Here is a 23,455-nt window from a genome sequence, read left to right as displayed (position 1 = left end):
TAGCCATGATGGAAAGTACACATACCCAGTAAACATAAAAACAGCTGTTCCCTTTCAGTATCTATCTTCTGCTTTCTTCACTTAAACTAGTGGTTCTCAGATTTGGTATGTATAAGAATCATTGGGTTACTTTTAAAAAGTAAGATTTCTAGGCTGCAGAGGCTGATTCAGTAGGTTTGTAATGGGGTTCAGGAATCTGCATTTTATCAGGCATCCCAAATGATTTACATGCTGGAGGTCCAGGTAGCACATCTGGAAAACATTGCCTTAGACTAATTCTCATTCATTGTTACAGTCAAAGTTTTCTCCTCTCTTGATATCCAATCTCCTATCCTTCTCTCCCTCTAACTCCCATTATTCCCACTTTAGGAGTTTGATCAATTAATTAACAAGTGCTATGTCCTATAAGCTGATGGAAATAGAGATGTAATCTATGTAAATCCACATAAAATATAATAAATACTACTTGGTGCTAACCTGGAAAGTACTGATTAGAATGCAGCTAGGGCAAGAGATATTAGTGTGGGCTAGAGTAGTCGCAGTGGGTGAAAAATGGTCAGGGCTTTGAAAGATGAACGAACAGGTTTGGATGAGAAGAGGGAAAGTAAGAAAGCATCTTGATACAGAGATTGGAGAGGAGAAAAAGCAGAGTTCAAAGAGGGAGAAACAAAGATGATGTATATAGGGGGATAAAGGACTGAGTGGGCAAGATGGATCCAGATTATGGGGGACCATGGGTGCCAAGCTTAGACTTATCATAGTAAGCGATATGGCACCATAAGCATGTCTCAACAATGGCACTAGTATGATAAAAGCAACTTGAATTATATATTTTGAGAAATAAATTTTGGATTAAGAGAGAACTAATGATGGCAGGATATGAAATGAGACTTTTACAGGAATTTAGATATGAAATGATGAAGGTTGGACTAGAGTGAAGACATCAGGAACTGAGAAAAAAATGGTAGAAGAAAAGGAAGCAACAGAGAGTATGAGATTAAAGATGCTAGGAGTCATTTTAAAGGAATAACTAAAGTCTCTGGTGTCAGATTGGATATAGATGATGAAGAAAAAGAAAGACCACAGAATGAGTGTAGGTTTTCTAGTCTGGGAGATTGGGGGTTTGTGGTTGTATTAGTTCACTAGGGCTGCTATAACAAAGTACCATGATCTGAGTAGCTTAAACAACAGAAATTTATTGTCTCAGAGTTCTGGAGGCTAGAAGTCTGAGATCAAGGTGCCAGCAGGGTTGGTCCCTTCTTTTTTTTTTTTTTTTTTTTCACTTTTCCCCCTAAAGCCCCAGTAGATAGTTGTATGTCATAGTTGCACATCCTTCTAGTTGCTGTTATGTGGGACGCGGCCTCAGCATGGCCAGAGAAGCGGTGCGTCGGTGCGCGCCCAGGATCCAAACCCGGGCTGCCAGCAGCGGAGTGCGCGCACTTAACCGCTAAGCCATGGGGCCAGCCCAAGGGTTGGTCCCTTCTGAGGACTGAAGGAGAATCTGTTCCAGGCCTCTCTCTTAGCTTCTAGTAGTTTGCTGGCAATCTTTGACATTTTTTGGTTTGTCGATGCATCACCCCAATCTCTACCTTCATGCTCACATGACATTCTCTCTGTGTGTGTGTCTGTCTCTGTGTCCAAATTGCCCCTTTATATAAGGACACCAGTCATATAAGTCTATAAGCCTACCCTAATGACCTCATTTTAACTTGATTATCTCTGTAAAGATCCTATTTCCAAATAAGGTCACATTCTGAGGGCTTCAACATATCTCTTTTTTGGGGGTGGGGGGTTAAATTCAACCCATAACAGTAGAAATGACAGAAACAGACTGATGGATGGGACTGATTTGCAGAATATGACGAGATCAGTTTCAGACAGAAGGTAGTTAGGAAATAGGTGTAAAGTATTTGTATTCAAATCAGAGTTGAAGAAAGTAGGAGGAAAAGAAGATGGTAGTACAGAGGTGTTGGCTGAAGCCCGGAGGATATGAATAATGAGTGTGAAAGACAAGTGAGAGAAAGAAGAGCAAAGGGCTGAATACAGAACTTTGGTGGTTACCCACAGTAAGGGAGAAGGAAAGAAGGAGGAGTTTTCAGAGGAGTTAGAAAAAGAGCATTCTGAGATGCTGGGAGAAAACTAGAAAAGCATTGGATTATAGAACCCACAAGAAGAATTTATAGAAGTAGGAATAATCAACATTATCAGATATTATAAAAAAGAAAGGAATTGAGTACAGTGCTGAGCAAGAGCTATTTTAATAGAGTGATAGAGGTAGGGGCTAGAACATATGACATTAAGGAGAGAAAGTGCAGAAAGACCACAGGCTAAGAAGTTGGGTACTGAGCAAAAGCAAATACAGGCATTATAAATGGTGACTAGAATTGGTAACAAAGTTAAAGTTAAGTTGTTGTTTGTTCTTCAATAGAAGGGAAGGAGGCCATGGAGAGGGTGAAGTTGAAGGTGCTTGAAAATGAAAGAGTACTTATGGGTAATTATGAAAGTGGAATCTGGGGAGGAAGAATAGGAAGTGATCCAAATTCAGGTGGAGTTTGCTTTAGAGAGGAGAGAACTCTCTTCCTCTGAGACAAGAAAGGTGAAGCTAAAAGTATATATGCAGCTCACACTTCTCCATATAGCAAGAGATTGGTCAACCATTGATTAGAGAAATGATTTGGAAATGAGACCGTGAGGAAAGAGGAGCAGATCTGGAATAAATGTTCTGGGCAATATAGAAGGAAGAAATCAGTGAGAGGCAAGAGATCCATCAGCAAGGACCAAAATGAGTCTGTATTGACCAGGAATGCCTAGCTGTGCAACTTCTTCTAAGAGTCCTCTGCAGCCCAGGATAAGGAGCAGAGAAAGTTGAGTCAACTGACCATGATTAGGGATTGGCATGGTAAGTCTGGTCAAAGGTTTTCAGGAGGATGAAGGAATACATGGTACTGAGGAGTTTTCAGTGGAATCTGTTTAGCCAGAAAGCAATTAATGGGCTGGGTGAAGCTGACCACTCCAAGAGATTAAAGGTCTCAGCAAGGAAAGAAAACAAAGTTTCAGAGTGATGAGGGGCAGTAAGGTAACTGACAGATGAAGATATTGTGTTTGAGAAGGGAATTTAGAGATCTCAGAGGAGAAACAATGAGGTCCCAGGTGCATCCATGCTGGTAGAAGCCTGATTGGAGTAATGACCTGCAGAGGCAAGGAAAGCACGGCATCGTGAGGTCAGGGAACTCACTTGAGATGTGCCTGAACTGGCCTGCAACCACTCCCAGTGGGTCGTACTCATACCATCTCCATCTCTTTCTTCCCGCTCTTTGTTCTTTTTGGCTTTTTCTGTTTGTGAATCACTCCAGCTCAAGCTTTTTTATGAACCTTGAGAGGAATGTTGCACATTTTTCCTTCTATAATTTGGTAACATGTTTTTTTAGCATCTCTTATAATGCAGCTTTGTAAGGGTGGCCAACTCCCTGAATTTACTTCCATTAAAATTTTTTTCTTTTCTTTGTACCATTGAAGAAGCCTAGGCATTAACTGTTTTAATGGCACAAAATCCTTTTAGATCTTTTGTTATAGAAAAACATGTCTGAGATTTTGCTCTGAGTGGCTCCTCTAAAAGGAGGACTTCACAGCTGCCTTCGTACTTTCATATTGCCGTGATGAACTGGCAGCCTTCAGATCTGAGGAGCTATCCCCATAAAGAGAAACATTTTTCCCACATAGGAAATAGTCAGAAAGGAGAAGCTGAGAACTAATGATGGCAGGATATGAATAAATTCACTGCACTATGCTCTTTAGTATCAGGACTGATGGATTCATCTACTCAAACATATTATTAAAAGGTAATATTGAACTTTTCAACGTTCTGGCAATGTACAAAGAACTCCAACTTTAGAAATGGGCCCAATTAATATTAAGGCTGTGAAAGTAAAGACTTGGTGTCCTCATTAAAATGACAAAAACCCTCATTTCAGAGAGTGGGAAATACATTTTGTCAGTAAGGTCCCCTAGTAACACTATAGGAGATCCCATTTTGTTTTGCTTACTGACAGGTCCAAACTGAAGAGATTATTATCTGCTCCCACTTGGCTGCAGGTATCTCTCTCTGCTCAGCAGCATGGCCTTTCCCTTGAGGGAAGCAGTCTCTCCTCCTCGTTTTCTCAGAGGGAAAATATTTTCATATTTAAACTGGAGAATATGCCTCTAACAAATTCTGCTAGATCTCTGCCCTTTTCTCTTCCATGTTTCTCCACATGACTTGCAGGACATGAGCCTAATTACTGGCCTGCAGAACAAGAAGAAACAAAAAGAGGAAGATGAAATGTCACTATTTTGTATTGAGCCATGTGGCTTGCTAGAGGACAAACATGCAAACCAAAGCAGAAATAAATAACTGTCCATCTGTAGCAGCCACTTGATTTACAGAGTAACCTCTGTGCTGTTCAGGCAAACTCCAGCTCGAGATGCTATCCTTGGTACTGACCCAGCAAGCAAATCAAATATTTCTTCCCCTGTTTGACAGATAGTCAATGTCTCTTTTTCTATACGGTTTTCTATATACGGTCATCTTCACTTTTAGCATCTTCTTTTAGTGTTGTGATTATTGGAAACAATGCCTGTCCAACGACAAGTATCCCAGCCCCTGGGAGAGATGGCAAGGATAGGTATTATTTGGAATGCTGAGAATCCAAGTTGCTGTGTAACAGCTTTCTCTTCAAAGACACGAATCTGTGTGATTACAGCAAGAATTAAAATCAGTAATAAAACCAAACATAAAATGAATGTGACATGCAAAGGTCTTTTGTAATTTTTTTAAACTAAAATGCAATGTTTAAAACTACCATATCAGGATAACTGCATAGCTGTCCACAGAAAGCAAATGTGGACACTGAGACCATGTCTCAACATTACTAGAAAATATTTCTCACCAGAACCCTTCCTATTACATTGCCATTCTCTGCTTTGGATAGACAGTCTGATCACATCAGCCTACATCAGTACTTGATTGTTTTAGGAAAACCCTCAGGTTAAGGCATTGAATTAAACCCAGCAACTCCCTAGAGGCAGCTTCCTTTTAGGACTAGGTAATGTTTTCACCCTTGGAATATGGTTTTCTTCTATATATTTCATCTTTGTAAAGCATGACTTCTTTCCATTCATTAGGTAGGGGGTGAATCTTGTCTTTGAATTCCCTTTAGAAAACTCTTCTTCCACCGTTTATAGCTAATAATCTCTAAGATTTTATTTCCATTACTTTCTTTTACTTTCTTCTACCCAAAGTCCCTTCCCATAGGTAGCTGAAAAAATGTACACCTTTGTCAAATTGCCTTTTAACATTCTTATATATTTAATATACAGATTTGTAATTTTGATCCATTTTGATAATGTCTCTTTTCTGGGCTTTATGCTCTGTTAGGAATCAAAAAAAGGAATAAACTACAAATGTTCCATTAATTTGGAGTGTAAACAATAGAGATTAGTGGAATTTCACTTTTTACCATAGTCATAAGCCTGAAACATGGAAGGTACTCAATACACGTTTATTGAATGAATGAAAATCCTCTGATTAAATATTTTGAAATAGCTTTTATGATTTCTGACCTTGAAAAATGTGCCATAAATAATTAAATTTAACATAGATTTCCTCACGGGCCCTAGTTTTTTTTAATTAATAAAAAAAATTTAGAGCAGTTTCAGGTTCACAACAAAATTGAACAGGAAGTACAGAGAGTTTCCAAGTACCCCCGTCCCCCCGCCACACAGCTTCCCCCACTATTGACATCTTGCACCACAGCAGTACATTTGTTACAATCAATGAATACATCATTATCACCCAAAGTCCATAGTTCAGAGTTCACTCTTGGTGTTGTATATTCTATGGGTTTGGAAAAATTTTTTAAACGTATGTATCCACCACTCTAGTATCATACAGAAGAGCTTCACTGCCCTAAAAATCCTCTGTGCTCTGCCTATTCATCCCTCCCTCCATTCAACCCCTGACAACCACCAATCTTTTTACTGACTCCATAGTTTTGCCTTTTCCAGAATGTCATTTAGTTGGAATCACACAGTATGTAGCCTTTTCACACTGGCTTCTTTCACTTACCAACATGCATTTACATTTCTTCCAGGTCTTTTCATGGCTTGATAGCTCATTTCTTTTTAGTGCTGAGTAATATTCCATTGTCTGGATGTACTACAGTTTATTTATCCATTCACCTACTGAAGGATATTGCAGTTGTTTCCAAGTTTTAGCAATTATGAATAAAGCTGTTATAAAATCTGTATTCATGTTTTTGTGGGGACATAAGTTTTAAATTCACTTGGGTAAATACCAAGGAGCATGATTGCTGGATTGTGTGGTAAGAGTATGTTTAGTTTTATAAGAAACTGCAAAACTGTCTTCCAAAGTGGCTGTACCATTTTGCATTCCAACCAGCAATGAAGGAGAATTCTTGTTTGCTCCACATCCTTACCAACACTTGGTGTTGTCATTGTTTTGGATTTTGGCAATTCTAATAGGTATGTAGTGTTATCATAATGTTGTTTTAATTTGAAGTTTCCTAATGACATAGGATGCAGACAGCCCTGGTGTTCTAGAGGTTAAGATTTGGTGCTCTCACCGCCACAGCCCGGGTTCATTTCCCAGTCAGGGAAACACACCGCCCATCTATCGAGTGTCATACTGTGGCAGCTGTATGTTGCGTGATGCTGAAAGCTATGCCACCAGTATTTCAAATACAATCAGGGTCACCCATAGTGGACAGATTTCAGCAGAGCTTTCAGACTAAAACAGACTAGGAAGAAGGAACTGGCCACCCATTTCCAAAAAAATTGGCCGTGAAAACCATACAAATAGCAGTGGAGCATTGTCTGATATAGTGCAGAAGATGAGAGGATAGCTCAAAAAGACAGAGCAGGGTTCTGCTGTGCTGTACACAGAGTCACTATAAGTTGGAATTGACTCCACAGCACTAACAACAATAAATGACATATGACATATGATAGCATATGATGATGCTCACTTGCCATTGGTATATCTTTGGTGAGGTATCTGTTCAGGTCTTATTTTTTTGGCATTTATCCTGTTTGATATTCTCTGAGCTTCTTGGATCTGTGGTTTGGTGTCTGACATTAATTTAGGGAAAATTTCAGTCATTATTGTTTCACATGTTGCTTCTGTTCCTTTCTCTCTTTCTTCCCCTTCTGATATTCTCATTACGTGTATATTACATCTTTTGTAGTTGGCCCACAGTTCTTGGTTATTCTGTTTGTTTTTTTATTTTCAATCTTTTTTCTCTTTGCTTTTCAGTTCAGGCAGTTTCTATTGTCATATCCTCAAGATCAGAGATTCTTTCCACATTCATGTCCAGTCTATTAATAAGCTCATCAAAGGCATTTTTCATTTCTGTTACAGTGGTTTTTATCTCTAGCATTTCTATTTGATTCTTTCTTAGAATTTCCGTGTCTCTGCTTACATTATCCATCTGTTCTTGCATGTTATCTACTTTTTTCATTAAAGCCCTTAGCATACTAATCGTAGTTGTTTTAAATTCCTGGTCTGATAATTCCAACATTTCTGCTATATCTGACTCTGGTTCTGATCCCTGTTCAGTCTCCTCAAACTGCGCTTTTTTACCTTTTAGTATGTCTTGTAATTTATTTGTTGAAATCTGGAAGTGATGTACTAGGTGAAAGTAACTCCAGGAAATAGGACTTTAATGGTGTGGTAGTAAGGTGTCGGGGGAGGGGAAGAATTCTATAGTCCTATAATTGGGTCTCAGTCTTTTAGTGAGCCTGTACCTCTGGACTGTGAACTTCGCAAGTATTTCTCAGTTTTTTTCTCCCCTCAAGTGGGCCAACATGGCTAGAGGGGGCTACAGTTGGGTATTTCCTTCCCCCAGGTCGGTTAGGCTCTGGTAATACCCCAGCAGGTTAGGTTCTGGTAAAATAGTTTCTTCTGAAGGCAGACCTTGTTAAGAAGAACAGAATGCTCTGGCATATTTCAAAATGCTTCCTTTTCCCCTCCCCCTGCTAAAAGCACAAGGAGATTTTTCTCCAATATTCACTGTGAGGACCTAGTTGAGCTCCTGGATATAAAACTCACAAGAGTGTAGGGACCTCACTATGACTGGGTCCCCCTGGACTTTTTAACTCTCAGACTTGTCCACACTGAGCCTCCAGCACTTTTCCAGTTACAGTTTAGGTTTTCCTACCTTGGCACTGGTTCCTATGGTGGTTTCTGCTCATGGGTTTCTTGTCTGGTAAGTTGTGATTCTCTGTATTCTCTTGTCTCTCCAGTTTTGGGGGAAGCAGTTTTCCCTGTTACTTCACTTCTCTGATGGATCTAAGAAGAGTTGTTGATTTTTCAGTTTGTTCAGCTTTTTACTTGTTGTTAGGACAGAGGGGCAACTTCTAAGCTCCTTACATGTTAGGACAGAGGGGCAACTTCTAAGCTCCTTACATGCTAGGCCAGAAACCAGAAGTCTTTGTGTCTTAATTTTTACATTTACTTTTCCTCTATAGGACCAGTCGAGGCTATATATTTTTTGTGTGTGTGAGGAAGATCAGCCCTGAGCTAACATCCGCCAATCCTCCTCTTTTTTTTTTTTTTTTTTTTGCTGAGGAAGACGGCCCTGGGCTAACATCTGTGCCTATCTTCCTCCACTTTATATGAGACGCCGCCACAGCATGGCTTACCAAGCAGTGCGTCGGTGCGCGCCCGGGATCCGAACCAGCGAACCCCGGGCCGCCGCAGCGGAGCGCGCGCACTTAACCGCTTGCGCCACCGGGCCGGCCCCGAGGCTATATTTTTTAAAACAACTGTCAGCAAAATTATTGTGTGGACAGTCGTCAGTTCAAGACAATTAGCCCTGTATTTTATTATTACAGGGCTCTTAGCATTTGCTGCATTTCAAATAAAAGTAACCAATGTTACCTGAAAATATCTTAGTTATATTTGTGGTAAAGAGTATGAAACATGATAAGGACTTTCATGGGGTGGAATCCTGTGTTCATTCACAAAAATGAGTCTGTGTGCTTTTGTGTCCATCTCTTGCTGCCATGGCCAACTTAGACCTAAAGTTTCTCATCAAGAGGCTTTTTATACATGTCAATTTAAAATACCAAATTGTTATGATACTAAGGTAAGCCACAAAGGAATCTGGATATATGGTTTTACTACTATATATTGATTGTTTAGCCTTAGTATCACAGACAGAAGCTCTGAAGGAAGAAAATGACAGCCTCCGATGGCAGCTTGATGCCTATCGGAACGAGGTAGAACTGCTCAAGCAAGAACAAGGCAAAGCCCACAGAGAAGATGACCCAAACAAGGAACAGCAGCTGAAACTCCTGCAACAAGCCCTGCAAGGAATGCAACAGGTAAAGGCATTTTGGTCTTCTGAGCTTTTTGGAAGGATAGCCTTAGCTCTTCACTTGTAAAAGGGTTCCCTGCAAGCGAATAGAATAGCAAACCTCTTATTCTTCTTGATATTCTATTCTCTGGCATAGCCAAGGAAGGGATTATGTGTTGTGGTTAATGAAATATTCTAGTTAGTACAGAGATAGCAATGGATCACCAGTTTTCAAAGAATGAGCATTCAGTGAAAAATACTTAACAATAAAACTATTCTGAACATAATCTAATATTTTCTTTATGCTTCAGAAGGTACTTTCAGATCTGGACAGGGCCTCAGGGTCTTTATGAAGAACTTCAGTTACTTAGATATGAAAAAGTGCTAGTGATTAAGTATCTGGTTGATATAATGCTGAATAATACAGCCTTTTAGAAGGAATAGCAGGAATCCTACCGTTGATTTGGGTGGAAGCAGGGGTGTTACAGGTTTTTAAGTATCAATGCTTTGGACACATAATACCAATTTGCTTTTATTTTGTTTTGTTTTCACAGTCATTTATGTGAATGCGTTTACCTGCACATTATTCCAAGTATAAAAAGTAAAGAAGTGCATCCAACTGTAATTGCATTCAAATAAAACATTGTGTAATAGATGCTCAATATCTAGAAGTTTTATGTAACCACCACTACAGTGAGCATACAATCTAAAGGATATCAACATCTGCTCTCATTATAGTAAGGGAGTAGTACTTCTGAGTAAGGGTGCTATCCTCTTCTGTTTTGCCAGACTGCCAGCCATTTTCCTTACAACTTAAATTGTGCAATAGTTTTTTAATTGTATGCCTTAGAATTACCTAGGGCAAAGCTTATTGCTGGTTGGAAATCACAAATTGTGACCAGGGAGTCTCTTCTGGCACTGAGAGCCCCATGTTCCTATTACTTCTGCTACCATTGTCTTCCTATGTGGCAAGCAATGTCACATTAATATTTCACCTTTCCTATTAACAAAATGTGTGAAGTAATGCTTGCCTTCCTTTTACTGTCACCATGTAGTTTAATTAGAACGTTTAAATTACATCAGAGATCGTTTTGCCAAAAAATGCATCTCCTCAGCTAGACTTCAAAGAATTTTGACAATGTACATTTTACTGTGTCTTTTAGCCCTTCCAATGATCTTTTGCAAGCCTCTGAAAAGCAAGACTTTGGAAAGATTTTCTTGTTGTTTTCCCCTCTTACCTTGATTTTGAAACCATTCCACATAAAGACAGTTCTGCTACTAAAATGCAGTTTAAAAATGATGAACTTTTTTTTTCATTTTATCACTTCAAAAACCTCAGTGAGAAATTAGGTTTCTACCTCCTGAAAAATTAATTTCACTCATTTTGATTACTTTTTATTGGAAAATAGCCTTGTAAACAATGATAAAATTCTTTCCGTCTTATCACAAAAAGATGTATAATGTAATATTGTAAGTAAAGCATGGACTGTGGGGTTGACCCAACCTGGGTTTAAATCCCAGTTCTGCCACTTACTATCTGAATGGCCTTAGGCAAACCACTAAACCTCTCTAAGCCTCAGGATTGTGTATCATAAGGTTATTGTGAGGCTTAAATGAGATCGTGCATATGAAACGCTTTGCACAATGCTTGGCACATGTTAGATGCTAAATAAATAGTATTTGTTGTAATCATTAATAATGATGAATCCAGTTCCTTGCCTAATGATATGGTAACTAACATTTGTGAAATTTGGATTCTTTACTCGCTGAAATTGAACTTCGCTTGGAAAATGGATATTTGCAAAAATGCTTTAAAACATTAAGTTCAGTTCTATGTAGCAATCCAAATATTGTCCGCACTGTATTAATTGCACCTTACCCTTACCCCTGGCTGGAATAGGAAAGTTAAGCAATTAGATCAGTTAGTTTCTCAGACTCTTTCTAAAATATGAACAAATCCAATGGAAGTTGATAAGAGCCGGGTAAAATAACTTCAAGTGAAAAGTATTGTGATGTTCCCTTTAGTGTCTCTGCATGGAGAAATGGTTGTGTGTGCTTGGGGAAAGTGATGCTGGCCAGCCTAGTATCTAACTTCAGCCAGGGTTTTTAAGTGAAATATAGCTCCGTAAGAGTTGATTGTCCGTGATCTTTCTTGTAGCATCTGCTCAAAGTCCAAGAGGAATACAAAAGGAAAGAAGCTGAACTTGAAAAGCTCAAAGACGACAAATTACAGGTGGAAAAAATGTTGGAAAATCTTAAAGAAAAGGTACATAAGTCCTAAGTGAACCTTTTTCCTTGCCTCTTTCCCCCCTTTTCAGTGACAATGAAAATGCCCTAGAAGTTATTGCACTAGGAATCAATGTGGAATGTTTGGCTGATTGGGAATTAAAAGCCCCATCTCCAGGATAATTCTTGAATCAAGCGCTCTGCTGTTAAGTGTGAGTCATTGGCATTTCTAAGAGTTCTAGAGAGTATACTTTTCAAAGAATAAAAAATCCATCCCTAAAATTCCTTAGTCTTCCCTCTTAGAGAGGACCAGAGTGTACACCTCATCCCTGCTTCATCTTGTCAAGCAAATAGCAACATAGAACATTCGTGTGACAAAAAATACCTTTAGTTAAGCATTTCATTAAAGGAAGAAAGACAAGTGCAACTAGAACACTGACATTTCTTTGCAGACACTCCATCTAGTGTAATAATGAGCAGCTACAGATGAAATAGCCAAAACCAAAAAGGGGAAACCTTGGAAAGCAAATAAGGAGACAGAATGTGCTAAAGCTAGATAATAGCACCAGAGAAGGCAAGATGGGACTTTGCCTAGTGAGAGCCTGCAACAGTAAGAACTACCAGTGAAGACCTCTGAGAGAGTCTACTAACATCTGGATGGATTAATGTATCACAACCATGAATCAGGTGCCTAGCCTATTTAAAGTGTGTGAAGTCTACTGAGGGTGTCTCCCTGTCATACCTCTCTAATCTCCTTTATGCCTGAACATTTATCTGAAGTTATCCTCTAAAAAGGAAGGCCCATTGACCAGAAATGCCTGATTTTAATGTCTCAAAGGGAAGAGAAGATTAGGAGCCTAGACCAAGAGCCAGAAATCAACAATGCTACAGTTCCAGAAATCCACAGTGCTACAATTCCACAAGAGCTCGTGCTCTTTATCTTCTATGCTCAGCTCAGGAAGATGCAATGCATACAGACACTTGGTGTGTTTGCCAGCATAGTGACTTCCCCCGGAGTGCCATTAAGCACTGACAACCTTGGTGTAGTTGAAACAAATGATTGAAAGTGTTTTCTTCTGGAGACCATTTGCAATATGCTTTTAATTCTTCCACATCATGAAACCAACTCACTTCCCAGTTTTGTGGGTGCTATTAAAGAAACAAGCACAATCCCAGAGAAATTCATTTATCAAGCATTTAATTGAAAAGTACCAAAGCTGCTCTATTTAGCAGGACTTTCCTCATACTCTCAGAGCTTCTAAAATGTCCCAGAGCTGCTACAGAGCTCTGTTTCACTTCTTGCATAAAATGGAGTGTGTAGCCAGAAGACGATAGATAGATGTGGGTTATGCTAATGACATCGTGCTTAGAAATCTCTCTTTAGGATTGACATCACAAAATGACTTAAGGGCATTTTTAGTGATTTAGTATAAGCAGTTTTCTGCTTTATAAAGTATTTCATTTAAACAAGCAAGAGGTCAGATGGCATAGAGGAAACTTGCCATATTGTGCCTAAGCCTAAGTGTTTCCCATTCTGAAACTGAATATGCCATGAAGTGGCAACTGAAGAGGACAAGGAAAGAGATCCAACTGATAATCGGGAAAATGTGTCAGAATATGTTTTTTCCTGTTATTTTAAGCAAAGCTTTTTTCAGAGAAAGTTGTGACAGTTCATTATAAACTTATCTTCTCTGGGAAGCTGATTTGTGACCAAATATTTCAACCTGACACAATTAGGTTAGGAAGCAAAGCACCATCACGTTAGACTGCAAAATAATTTCAGGTTGAAAGGAAAGCAATAAGTTTTGGTGAGGAGAGATCTTTTTGTTTTTGTTTGGGTTTCTTGACAGGAAACCACAGTGTGAGTTATTGTCAGTGTTTTGCAGTATAACAATGTGGCTTATATCTGTCTTACTGCAGAAAGAACTAGCTCTTTGAATCTGCTGGTAAAATTCAAGGTGATAAGCATCCCTTCAATATACCTTCTAATTTTTTAAATGCCAACTATAATAAAATTGATGTCAGGATTCAATAAGGCTACATTTCCGTTCAAGATGGCTAAAACCTCTCAGGATGTCTTCACATCTTAAATTAACCCTAATCTGTTAAACTCTCACACTTAAGAAATGGCTTACTGGATCATTTAATGTTTTAAGAGGGTTATAAGCACATGTACAGCCCATGGCTTAGAAGTGAGCCAGTAGTTTAAATCAAACTTGGCATGATGCTTACTGCCTGGATTGGATTCTAAAGGCCGAAGATTGAGTAGGTCATCAAGAAAGGTTGCCCTTCTGACTACAGCCAGGAAGCCTGTAAATCCACAAAACATGTCTTGCAGCATAGACCATTCATTTCATTCAGGGGCAGTATCCTGGAAGCTTTGAAGACATCTTTAAAGAAAACAGAAGGAAACCTGTCCCTGCTGAGGGCTTGTGGAAGGGAAAAAGTGACAAAGCATCGGAGTCAGCCATGCTCTGTCCCCCCAGGAGCATTTCCCCCAGCATTTGCTTGTAAGATAGCAGTGAGACTGAAGCAGTGATCTCTTTTATTCCTTCTTCTGAAGGCTCTTCCTTCACATTTATAATACGGAAAAGATATTCTCCGTACCCAAAGAGAGAAAGAAAGATCCATGAACGGTCTGGAGGTATTTTTCAGTTTGTTTGCTGGTCATGGATTTCACCTGAATATCTCTTATGAAACATACCTGCTACGCTCAGAAGAAAAAACATTCAACAACAAAGAAGGCCACTGAGTAATGACATTTTTAGTCATGGTCATTTCTTGCTGTAAAGTCAAGAATATACTAACTGATAATGTCCTTATCAGAGAGGGGAGAGAGAGAGAGAGTTGTTAGTCAATAAATAGAGGCTCTAATTTCTACTTTAAAGTTGATTACCTGTGAGTGGATTAGCTACATTGTAGATTCTCCATTCAGAGATGGAATTTAGCCTTTAGCAGAGTATAGACCTAAAATAAAAAAGAATGGTCCTTTTAACAGTGGATGGCCTGGGATGAAATCCAGGCTCTACCACTTCCTAGCAATGTGACCTTAGGCAATTTACCTAATTTATCTGAGCCTCACTTTCCTCATCTGTAGAATGGAGAGAATACATACCTAACAGTGCCTGATATCTAGTAGACAGTAAATGTTGGTTCTGCTTCCCCAGATTACTTTATATAGAGTCAAGAATGATGAAGGCAGGAAAAAAACTGGTGAAGATGAATGTCTTAATTTTTCTATGTTTTGAAGCCATATGAGGAGGCTATGGATTATCAGTGATGCTTTTTGTAATTTATACTGTTTTCCTTCCCATTCAATAATCAAAATTGGACAGTATTGCTTTTAGGGTGCTATATTAACAAGTTCCTATTGTGTAATTGAAACCAAGTCTGTCACCAAATAAGGCGAACTGACCTAGGAAGCATATTATTCCCACAGGAAAGCTGTGCTTCTAGACTGTGTGCATCGAGCCAGGATAGTGACTACCCTCTTGAGAAGACTCTGAACAGCAGTCCTATCAAATCTGAACGTGAAGCACTGCTAGTGGGTAAGGAAGCTGACACACACATACAATGTATAGAGTACGGTGGAGGAGGGAAGGGGTTTACTTGAGATGAATAAGCACACACCAAGCATTTATGAAGCATGACAGTGCAAGGACCCAGATTCCTGAAGATGACAAGGTGAGAACAAGTACAGTTTTCAATAAAAATGGTAACAGCAGCTCCCAGCCCTCTTCAAGCTCCTCATGGCCACTGCCACATCAAGCGTGTCAGCATAAGCACTATGCTAAGAGAGGATCCGCTGGAGAAACACATAGATTTTTAAAATCTCTATGCAAGGATAGCTGAGCCCTCTCACTCCCACTCAACGGACACTGCAGACACTGTTTAGCAGGGAGCTTTTCCAGATGAGCCTCTAGAGGAAGTGTGTGCCTCTCTTAAGTTTTTCCAGGTTACTGGCAGATGACTCAGGAGGCTGTCTGTAGGGTGCTGGACACTGGTGGGCTCTGATAAGATAAATGCTACAATTGCTCTCATTATATGAAAATTCGTTCAGAGAGGCAAGATAGCATAAGTGGTTAAGGAATTAGACAGACCTAGCTTCCTGGCTTGACCCTAACATTTCCATCCTGAGCTTCAGTTCCTCTGTCTGCAAAATTGGCATAATAATATTACTTACCTCAAAGGGCAACTGCAAATAGTAAATACAAAAATTCATCTAAATTGCATAGTGAAGTGCCCAGCCCGTAGTAAGCCCTCAATAAATGGAAATCATTTTGCACTTACGGCACTATTCACAAATGCTTGTTGACTTTATATTCCATTTGGAGAACACTGGCAGATTGAGGTCTTAAAATATTGTCATTTCAAGGGGGCTGGTCTTGGGCCTCAGCAGATAATTCCAACTGCCTTCTTGGAAGCTGAGCCACACAGTAGCCCCAACCCAGTCTCAAAAGTCCTCCACACTGATTGGCTTCTGCATATTTTTAAAATATATCTGCCTCCTTTGGTAATGGATATTGTACTCAGATTTAACACTTTGATATGTTAATAAAGATGCACAGGGAGATCTGCCATTGAGTCTTCAAGGGAAGTAACAATTTATTTCCATTTTCCGACTCGAAGTTCTTTAACAAATTGGCATGGCAACAGAGACCTTTCAGAGAAGAGCTGGGGGTAAGAGGAAACCTCTGTAAATGGATAGTTCTAGAAACAAAGATTCTTAAGATAAGTGTTTCTTGTTTTGTTTTTTAAAGAAGGTATTCTTGGCCTGACAGAAAGAAAGGAAAATCTGTTTTTTAAATTGGTTCTTCGGGTGTGAACCCACAAAAACTGCTTAGTGTTTTGAAACCTATTGCTATTTCTTGGCATTTGACAGCCTTTCTTGGCCACAGCATCTAGAATTCCTTTGAACATGGACTGTCTTTTTCAGAATTTAAGTTTCTCAGCTTGAGTCAGTGTTTAGAAATTCAATTTACCTAGTCATTTAAGAATAGTGTTGTAAGTGATAACATCCATTTTGAAGAGATTTTGAACCCTACTGTCAGTTCCTTCTGGATCCTCCAACCCACCCCCTTGGCATCTAATGTTTGGAGAATTTTCACAGAGAACTGATTTGAACTTCAAGCTACAATTTAAGCTTGTGATATTTTTTTTAGTTGTATAAATAGACAAGTTGTAGTTTATAAACCAGATCAAATTTAGTTTTTATTTCCTGGAAGTTTTCAGCAAACTCAATTCTGTGTCTATTTGATGTCCCTATGATCTTATGAAAGGAGGTGAATTCACAAACTTTAAAGAAATAAATAGTATACTTTTGAACAATTTATATTCCACCTGTTACCAGAGAAAGAAATATTAGAACAATTAACCCGATGGCCAGAACAATCAAAGCAGTATGTATAGCTGCCAGTCACCCCAGAGTTATGCTGAGTAGAAATCATGCACATTCCTGAAGGCTGTAAACTGCTATAAGAATTCTGTCACTTGAAGAAATTTAGGGCTCTTAGCACAAACAGAATGCTAGTGACTACTTAAGTGAATGAAATGTTTGGTTTTTCTTTACAGAGCTACTCACAGAATAAAACCCAAATACAATCAGTGGATTCTCTTGTGAGAGGCACGAGGTTAATCAGGCAAAGTACATGATTTGTACTTTTGCCACAACAGCAAGACATTATTAATGCGTAAGAGGGTAAAGTCCAATTTAAAGACCGTGCAGAGGAATTGCAAAAACCCAGTGCACAATCTAAATTCATTGTAAAATTCTAAATTCATTGTAAAATGTAGAACTCAAATGGTCTTTAGCCATCATGAATGATGGCAGTGACTCCTCAAATACCAGCTTTTCTACATGTGACCTAGTGTGGTCAGTATGGGTAATGAGAAGCAGCATGTGTAATGGTTAAAAGCAACTACCTGGGTTCAAATACCAGCTCTGCCACTTACCAACTGTGTGACCTTGGGCAAGTTCCTTAAACGTAAACTTGCCTCAGTGTCCTTATCTGTGAAATGGGGATGGTAATCCCTACCTCACAGGATTAAATGAGTAAAGATTAAATGAGTAAAATATATGTCAACTTATAATAGTGCCCAGTGCATAGTATGTTGTACATACGAGTTAGCTCTTGCTGTGCACTATCATGTGGCATCTCAAAGAATACAATACTCAAGTGTAACCTCCATGGTATTGTCTCTCTAGGGATTATCTCCACATTTCTTCATGTCCACCCATTTGGAGCAAGCATTGAATACATTTGTTCCTACTTGCACCGTCTAGATAACAAGGTATGTGGGGGCCTGAAATGGGCATGCAAGGGGATGTAGGGTTCTTTGTGAACAGGTGACTTTACACTCCTCCAGCATAAATAAGTCATTAGGAAGCACTCTAAGGAAATATCCCTCACCTATTCTCTCACTGTGATTCAGTGTAGAGCTTCTCTCTTGCAAGTAGGGTAACCATCTATCCCCATTTGCCTGGGACTAAGGGGGTTTCCTGGGACTTGGGACTGCCAATGCTAGAACTAAGGAAGTCCCAGGCAAACCGGAATGAGTTGGCCACCCTACTTTTAAGATACATCTTAGAAGAATTTTCCTCCTTTCTCTTAATTTACGTATAAGCTACAAATTAATCAATATTTCTCACCAGTCAAACTTTTTCCCTGGGCCTTTAGCCATTAGCAAATGTTAATTTTCAAAATTGTAAGTCTTACTCCAACCACCTCCCCGATCATCATCATCGCCACTGAAACAATCAAGGCAGGGGCAAAAAAAGATGGAACAATAAGTCTATAACACAGAGTGAATATTTGCTCACAGCTGATCTCATGGGCCACCTCCTTCCTGGATGCTATCCTGTAGGGGAACTCACAGAGCAGTCAGGAGCGAGGGTAAGTGCTAGTTCCCTAGAAAGTCAAGGATGTCTCATAGAGGCAGGAGGGGACTCTTGACCCCTCAGAATAAATAAACTCATGATAGATTTTTTCAGAAGCAGCATTCAGTTAAACCTACTCATGGATGGTACTCACTATTTCACAGAATCTGAGCCTTTTGAGAAGTGCCATTGAAATGCAGATTCCTGACAGTTCAACGTCCAACATGTTAAACCATTTAAGCATTATGTCTTTAACAACAGCATTGGCCCATTTTGGAATCCAACTGTGGTGATACATCCTCCTCATGGCATTGGTTCTAGTTGTAACTAGCACTCCCCCCTCATTTATCTCTGGGAAGTGCTGCTATTCTGCAGTTAAATAGCCCATTTAGCAGTGAAGGGAGGGATGGTATGTGAGCACCAGGACCAAGTGGTTGGTTGAAGTGGTAAGAAATGGAAATATATGTCAGCAAAAATGATCTGGTTCTTTTTTTAAATCGCAAAAATAATGCATACCTATTGTCTTTAAAATATAAGCAATATAAAAATATAGTAAAGAGAAAGTGAAAGTTACCCATAATCCCACCCCTCAAGGATAACCACTGTTAGCAGTTTGGCGTATCTTATTTCGTATGTGTAGACCCCTTTCTACACATATGCTGCACCTGCATTGTGTGTATATATATCTATAAAAATTACATATTTATGTTTTTTGAAATGGGGATTCAGCTCTATATGATACTCTGCAATGTGCTTCTTTCACTTAACTGGATACAGTCTACTACCAGCACTGGGAAGAAGACATGACTTCACTCCTAGCCTAGACCCAGTTCCTCATGAGCAGCTTCCTGCTGGAATAGTGCCAGGGCCTCCCAAAGGGAACCTGCAGTGGTACCAACAGAATTGGGGGGTCCCTCCCTCCAGCTTCAGGAATACTCAGTGTGGTGGAAACTCAGGGTTTCTTTAAGGATTGCCTAGTACTCTTCAGTCAAGCACTAATACCCAGGCCCACAGTTAGGATGGTTGCTACCAACGTAAAGATGACTACCTGAAGTAAGCCCTAAGGGGGTCCACAGATTTTGGTTTTGTATTGATGTGTGTGCATGTGCATGTACGTGTGTGTGTGTGTGTGTGTGTGTGTGTATAATGAAGAGAAAGAGACAATGCACAGAAGTAGGAACACAGAGCATTCCCTTTTCCTGTCACTTTTCCTTTGTGAACTAATGTGTGTGTGAAGAATTCTGTTCTGGTGGCAATCATTTCTGCCCTCCTCCCCTCCCAAAAGACTTCACAGCTTCAGTAGGCCTGTACATAGCACTGATTAGCTGTCATTCAGCTGGCTACAAACCCAAGCCTTTCCACACGACTGACACTAGCTCTTTCTAATAGAAAGCTCAGTGGCGATCAATCTCAAAAACATCATGCTAAGTGAAAGAAAATAGTCACAAAGGACTACATATTGTGTGATTACACATATATGAAATTTCCAGAAAATGCAAAACCACAGTGAAAAAATCTGAGTCAGGGATTGGAAGTGAGGATTGACTGCAAAGGGGCATGAAGGAGCTTTTTTGGGGTGATGGAATGTTCTGCAACTGAACTGTAGTGACAGTTGCTCAATTGTATAAATTTGCTTAAACTCATCAAACTGTACATGTAAAATAGGTGAATTTATTGTATATAAATTATACCTAAATAAAGCAGTTATGAAATATATAAACAAAAAGAAAGCTCAGTGGTCTGGTGGACACAGCAGAGGAAAGCGACCATCTGGAAGCCACTGAACCAACACATACACATGCACAAGGAGGAGGAAGAGGTCAGCCCCACCCCCAACACATACATGTATGCATGTATGCATCAGCATTCTAAAGCAGGCAACAGTGGAAAAAAAGAGCCAGATTAGAAAGATGGAGCTGGTTTTGAATGGAGATGTCCTCTGTCCCGCAGATCTGCACCAGTGATGTGGAATGTCTCATGAGCAGACTCCAGCATACCTTCAAGCAGGAAATGACTGGAGTTGGAGCCAGTCTGGAGAAGAGATGGAAGTTCTGTGGCTTTGAGGGTTTGAAACTGACCTGAATCCCTTTGCCTGACAACCTGGGATCCTGAAAATTAAATGTGTGTTGGACAAGCTTAGAAAGCGATTTGTATTTTCAATGGTTTTCAAGTGGAAATTGCTTTAAATTTGTCAATTCATTCCTGGAATATCTTGTGAGTTAAAATAAGGATCCTAGAGCAGCACCTCGAGCTACAGTCCCTAAAAAGAAAGTGACCCAAACCTCAAGTGCTGTAACTTCCTCCCATTCTGTCAATTGGTTGTCTTTTTTTATTAGTGGTATTGAAAAAGGCCTGAGGCTAAAGAGTATTTGAGGTGTTTTCGGTGTCTGTACTACTGTTGTAGACTTTGGTATTTTTTTAAACACTGTTAACTGAAATGTGTTGATGATTTGTATGTGATTTGTGTTTCAAAACTTCCCTTCACGTTAATGTTGCTACTGGTGAAAGGAATGAAAGGAGCACTAGGTACTCCTTAACTGGCATTGTCTTTCCAATCTCCAGTAGGCCAGTAAATGAATAATACATTAGTGTCTTCTAGAAGGTGCATGACCAAGTTCACCTTTTAAAAGACAAAGCATGGTTTGTGGCTTTTTGCAAAATTTCTGTGAACCAAAATTTGACAAATGTTCCAAAATTATTTTCTCTAATATATCAGATAAAAGGTTTATTTCAGAATTTAAAAACAAATCTAGATATATTTGCAGAAAGCAAGTGTCCAGTATGTCTGGCATGTGTACGTGCTATTCAGAATCACCTTGTAAATAGTCTGCTTTTAAAGAAGGGCATGTTTAGTTTTCTATGAATTAAAACACGTGTGCACATGCACACGTGCACACACACACGAACACACACACATTAGCAGAAGGGATTTATTTTAATATGCTTTCCCCTCTGGCCTTCTTACAAAGTCTGTTGGTCTCTTGTCTTCCGTTGTCAGTGTGTTGAATTACAAACCGTGTACTGCTGTAAATACTATGTTTACTTCATGCTGAATGTTTGCAAAGAGTTGATATGAGTATTAATAGAAAATGCTTGGTAATGAATAAATAATGGGCCAGGGTGTGTGAGGCTTCCTGCAAATAGGTCAGCTCCCCCTGGAGTGCTGATTGCCAGGGACGCCTCCAGTTCTGTGTGCCCGTCAGCAGACTGCAGTGGCAGAATTTGCGTGGACCAGTCAGGAAGTCCTGCTTGATGGAAAAGAAAGGGAAAGGATGAGGATTTGGGACTAATATCCTGAGGCAGAGATGATCTTTTCTTTCGTGGTGTTGGTGGTGCTTATAATAACACAAGCATGCCCTCCCTTGAGTCTTGATTCAAAATAAGAGAATGTACTAAGTAAGCAAAGCCAATGAAGAGTATTTCAGGAAAATACTTTGTAAATGAGATGTCAGTAGTGTTCAAAGTTGTATTTTTAAAAGATAAATATTCCTTTTTTATACCTCAGTTTGGTGTTCTGTTTTGAATTATTTACTCTCTAAGAAATCCTTTAGTAAGTCATCTCCATTTCTTCCTTTGAGTTACCAGGATGTTGGAAGAAGATGCTAAACCTTCTGCCTTGACAACTGGAAATAGGGTTCCATGGCAGCCCATTCATGCTGAAAGCTGGCTTCCCCCTTAAGCACCCAGCTGCGGCACCAGCAGGAAGCTAGGGTTATTTTTACACTATCTTCCTCACTGAAGCATATCTGTCATCAGCACTATAGAAGGCTTTGATTCATCAGTCTCAGGGGTCCTGGAATGCCTTATTTTAATAATATTTATGAAATCAGAAGAAATTAGCCACTTATCAGTTATTTCTTATTTAAATAAGTTAAATAAAAATGAAATTTTAAAGCAACAGCTGCCACATCCAGGCCTCTTGCTCTCCTTCACTACTTGTACTACAAATGATCTCTTCCTATTATTCCAGCCAATTTAGTCTAGGTGTACTCCTCCCAGCCTGCTTGAATACACTAGTTGTGATGGTTAATTTTGTGTGTCAAGTTGACTAGGCTATAGTGCTCAGTTGCTTGGTCAAACACCAGTCTAGATGTTGCTGTGAAGGTATTTTTGAGATGTGATTAACATTTAAAACAGTAGAATTTGAGTAAAGAGATCACCCTCCATAATGTGAGTAGGCCTCATATAATCAATTGAAGGGCCTTAAGAGAAAAGACGGAAGCACTCTGGGGAGAAAGGAATTGTGTCTCCACATTGCCTTTGGACTCAAGACTGAAGCATTAACACCTACCAGAATTTCCAGACTGCTGGCCAGCCCTACAAATTTCAAACTTGCCAGCCCCCACAATCACAAAGCCAATTTCTTAAAATAAATCTCTGTTTCTGAAAAGGGAACCCTCATACTCTGCTGATGGGAATGCAAACTGGTGCAGCCCATATGGAAAACAGTATGGAGATTTCTCAAAAAATTAAAAATAGAAATACCATATGATCCAGCTATCCCACTACTGGGTATTTATCCAAAGAACATGAAATCAACAATTCAAAGAGACTTATGCACCTCTATGTTCATTGTAGCATTAGATGTGGAAGCAACCCAAGTGCGCAACGACTGATGAATGAATAAAGAAGATGTGGTATATAGATACAATGGAATACTACTCAGCCATAAAAAAGAGAAAATCGTCCCATTTGCAACAACATGGATGGAACTTGAGGGTATCGTGTTAAGCGAAATAAGCCAGACAGAGAAAGACAAACACCATATGATTTCACTCATGTGGAAGATAAACAAACACATGGATAAAGAGAACAGATTAGTGGTTACCAGAGGGGAAGGGGTGAGGGGTGGGAGAAAGAGGTAAAGGGGCACATATATATGGTGACAGATAAAAAGTAGACTATTGGTGGTGAGCATGATGCAATCTCTACAGAAACTGATATATAATAATGTACACCTTAAATTACACAATGTTATAAACCAATGTGACCTCAATAA

The 23,455-nt window shown here is 39.4% G+C and overlaps 1 protein-coding gene across 2 annotated transcripts in view; it reads left to right on the top strand.

Moving 5' to 3' along the window:
* ENOX2 (ecto-NOX disulfide-thiol exchanger 2) overlaps positions 1 to 21,960 on the top strand; it is a 254,192-nt gene extending 232,232 nt beyond the window's left edge. For both annotated transcript variants that reach the window (XM_058536719.1, XM_058536720.1), the window contains exons 10-14: positions 9,200 to 9,381; positions 11,512 to 11,619; positions 15,019 to 15,127; positions 17,785 to 17,870; positions 20,407 to 21,960. In XM_058536719.1, the coding sequence (XP_058392702.1) occupies positions 9,200 to 9,381; positions 11,512 to 11,619; positions 15,019 to 15,127; positions 17,785 to 17,870; positions 20,407 to 20,538 (617 nt within the window). In that variant the 3' untranslated portion in view covers positions 20,539 to 21,960. The remainder of the gene's footprint in view (positions 1 to 9,199; positions 9,382 to 11,511; positions 11,620 to 15,018; positions 15,128 to 17,784; positions 17,871 to 20,406) is intronic.
* The last annotated feature ends 1,495 nt before the right edge of the window (positions 21,961 to 23,455 follow it).

Source organism: Diceros bicornis, chromosome X (genome assembly GCF_020826845.1).
Source record: "Diceros bicornis minor isolate mBicDic1 chromosome X, mDicBic1.mat.cur, whole genome shotgun sequence".
NCBI classification, from domain to species: Eukaryota; Metazoa; Chordata; class Mammalia; order Perissodactyla; family Rhinocerotidae; genus Diceros; species Diceros bicornis.
The sequence above is the reverse complement of the archived record's forward strand: the minus strand, read 5'-3'. Positions and strand labels throughout refer to the sequence as shown.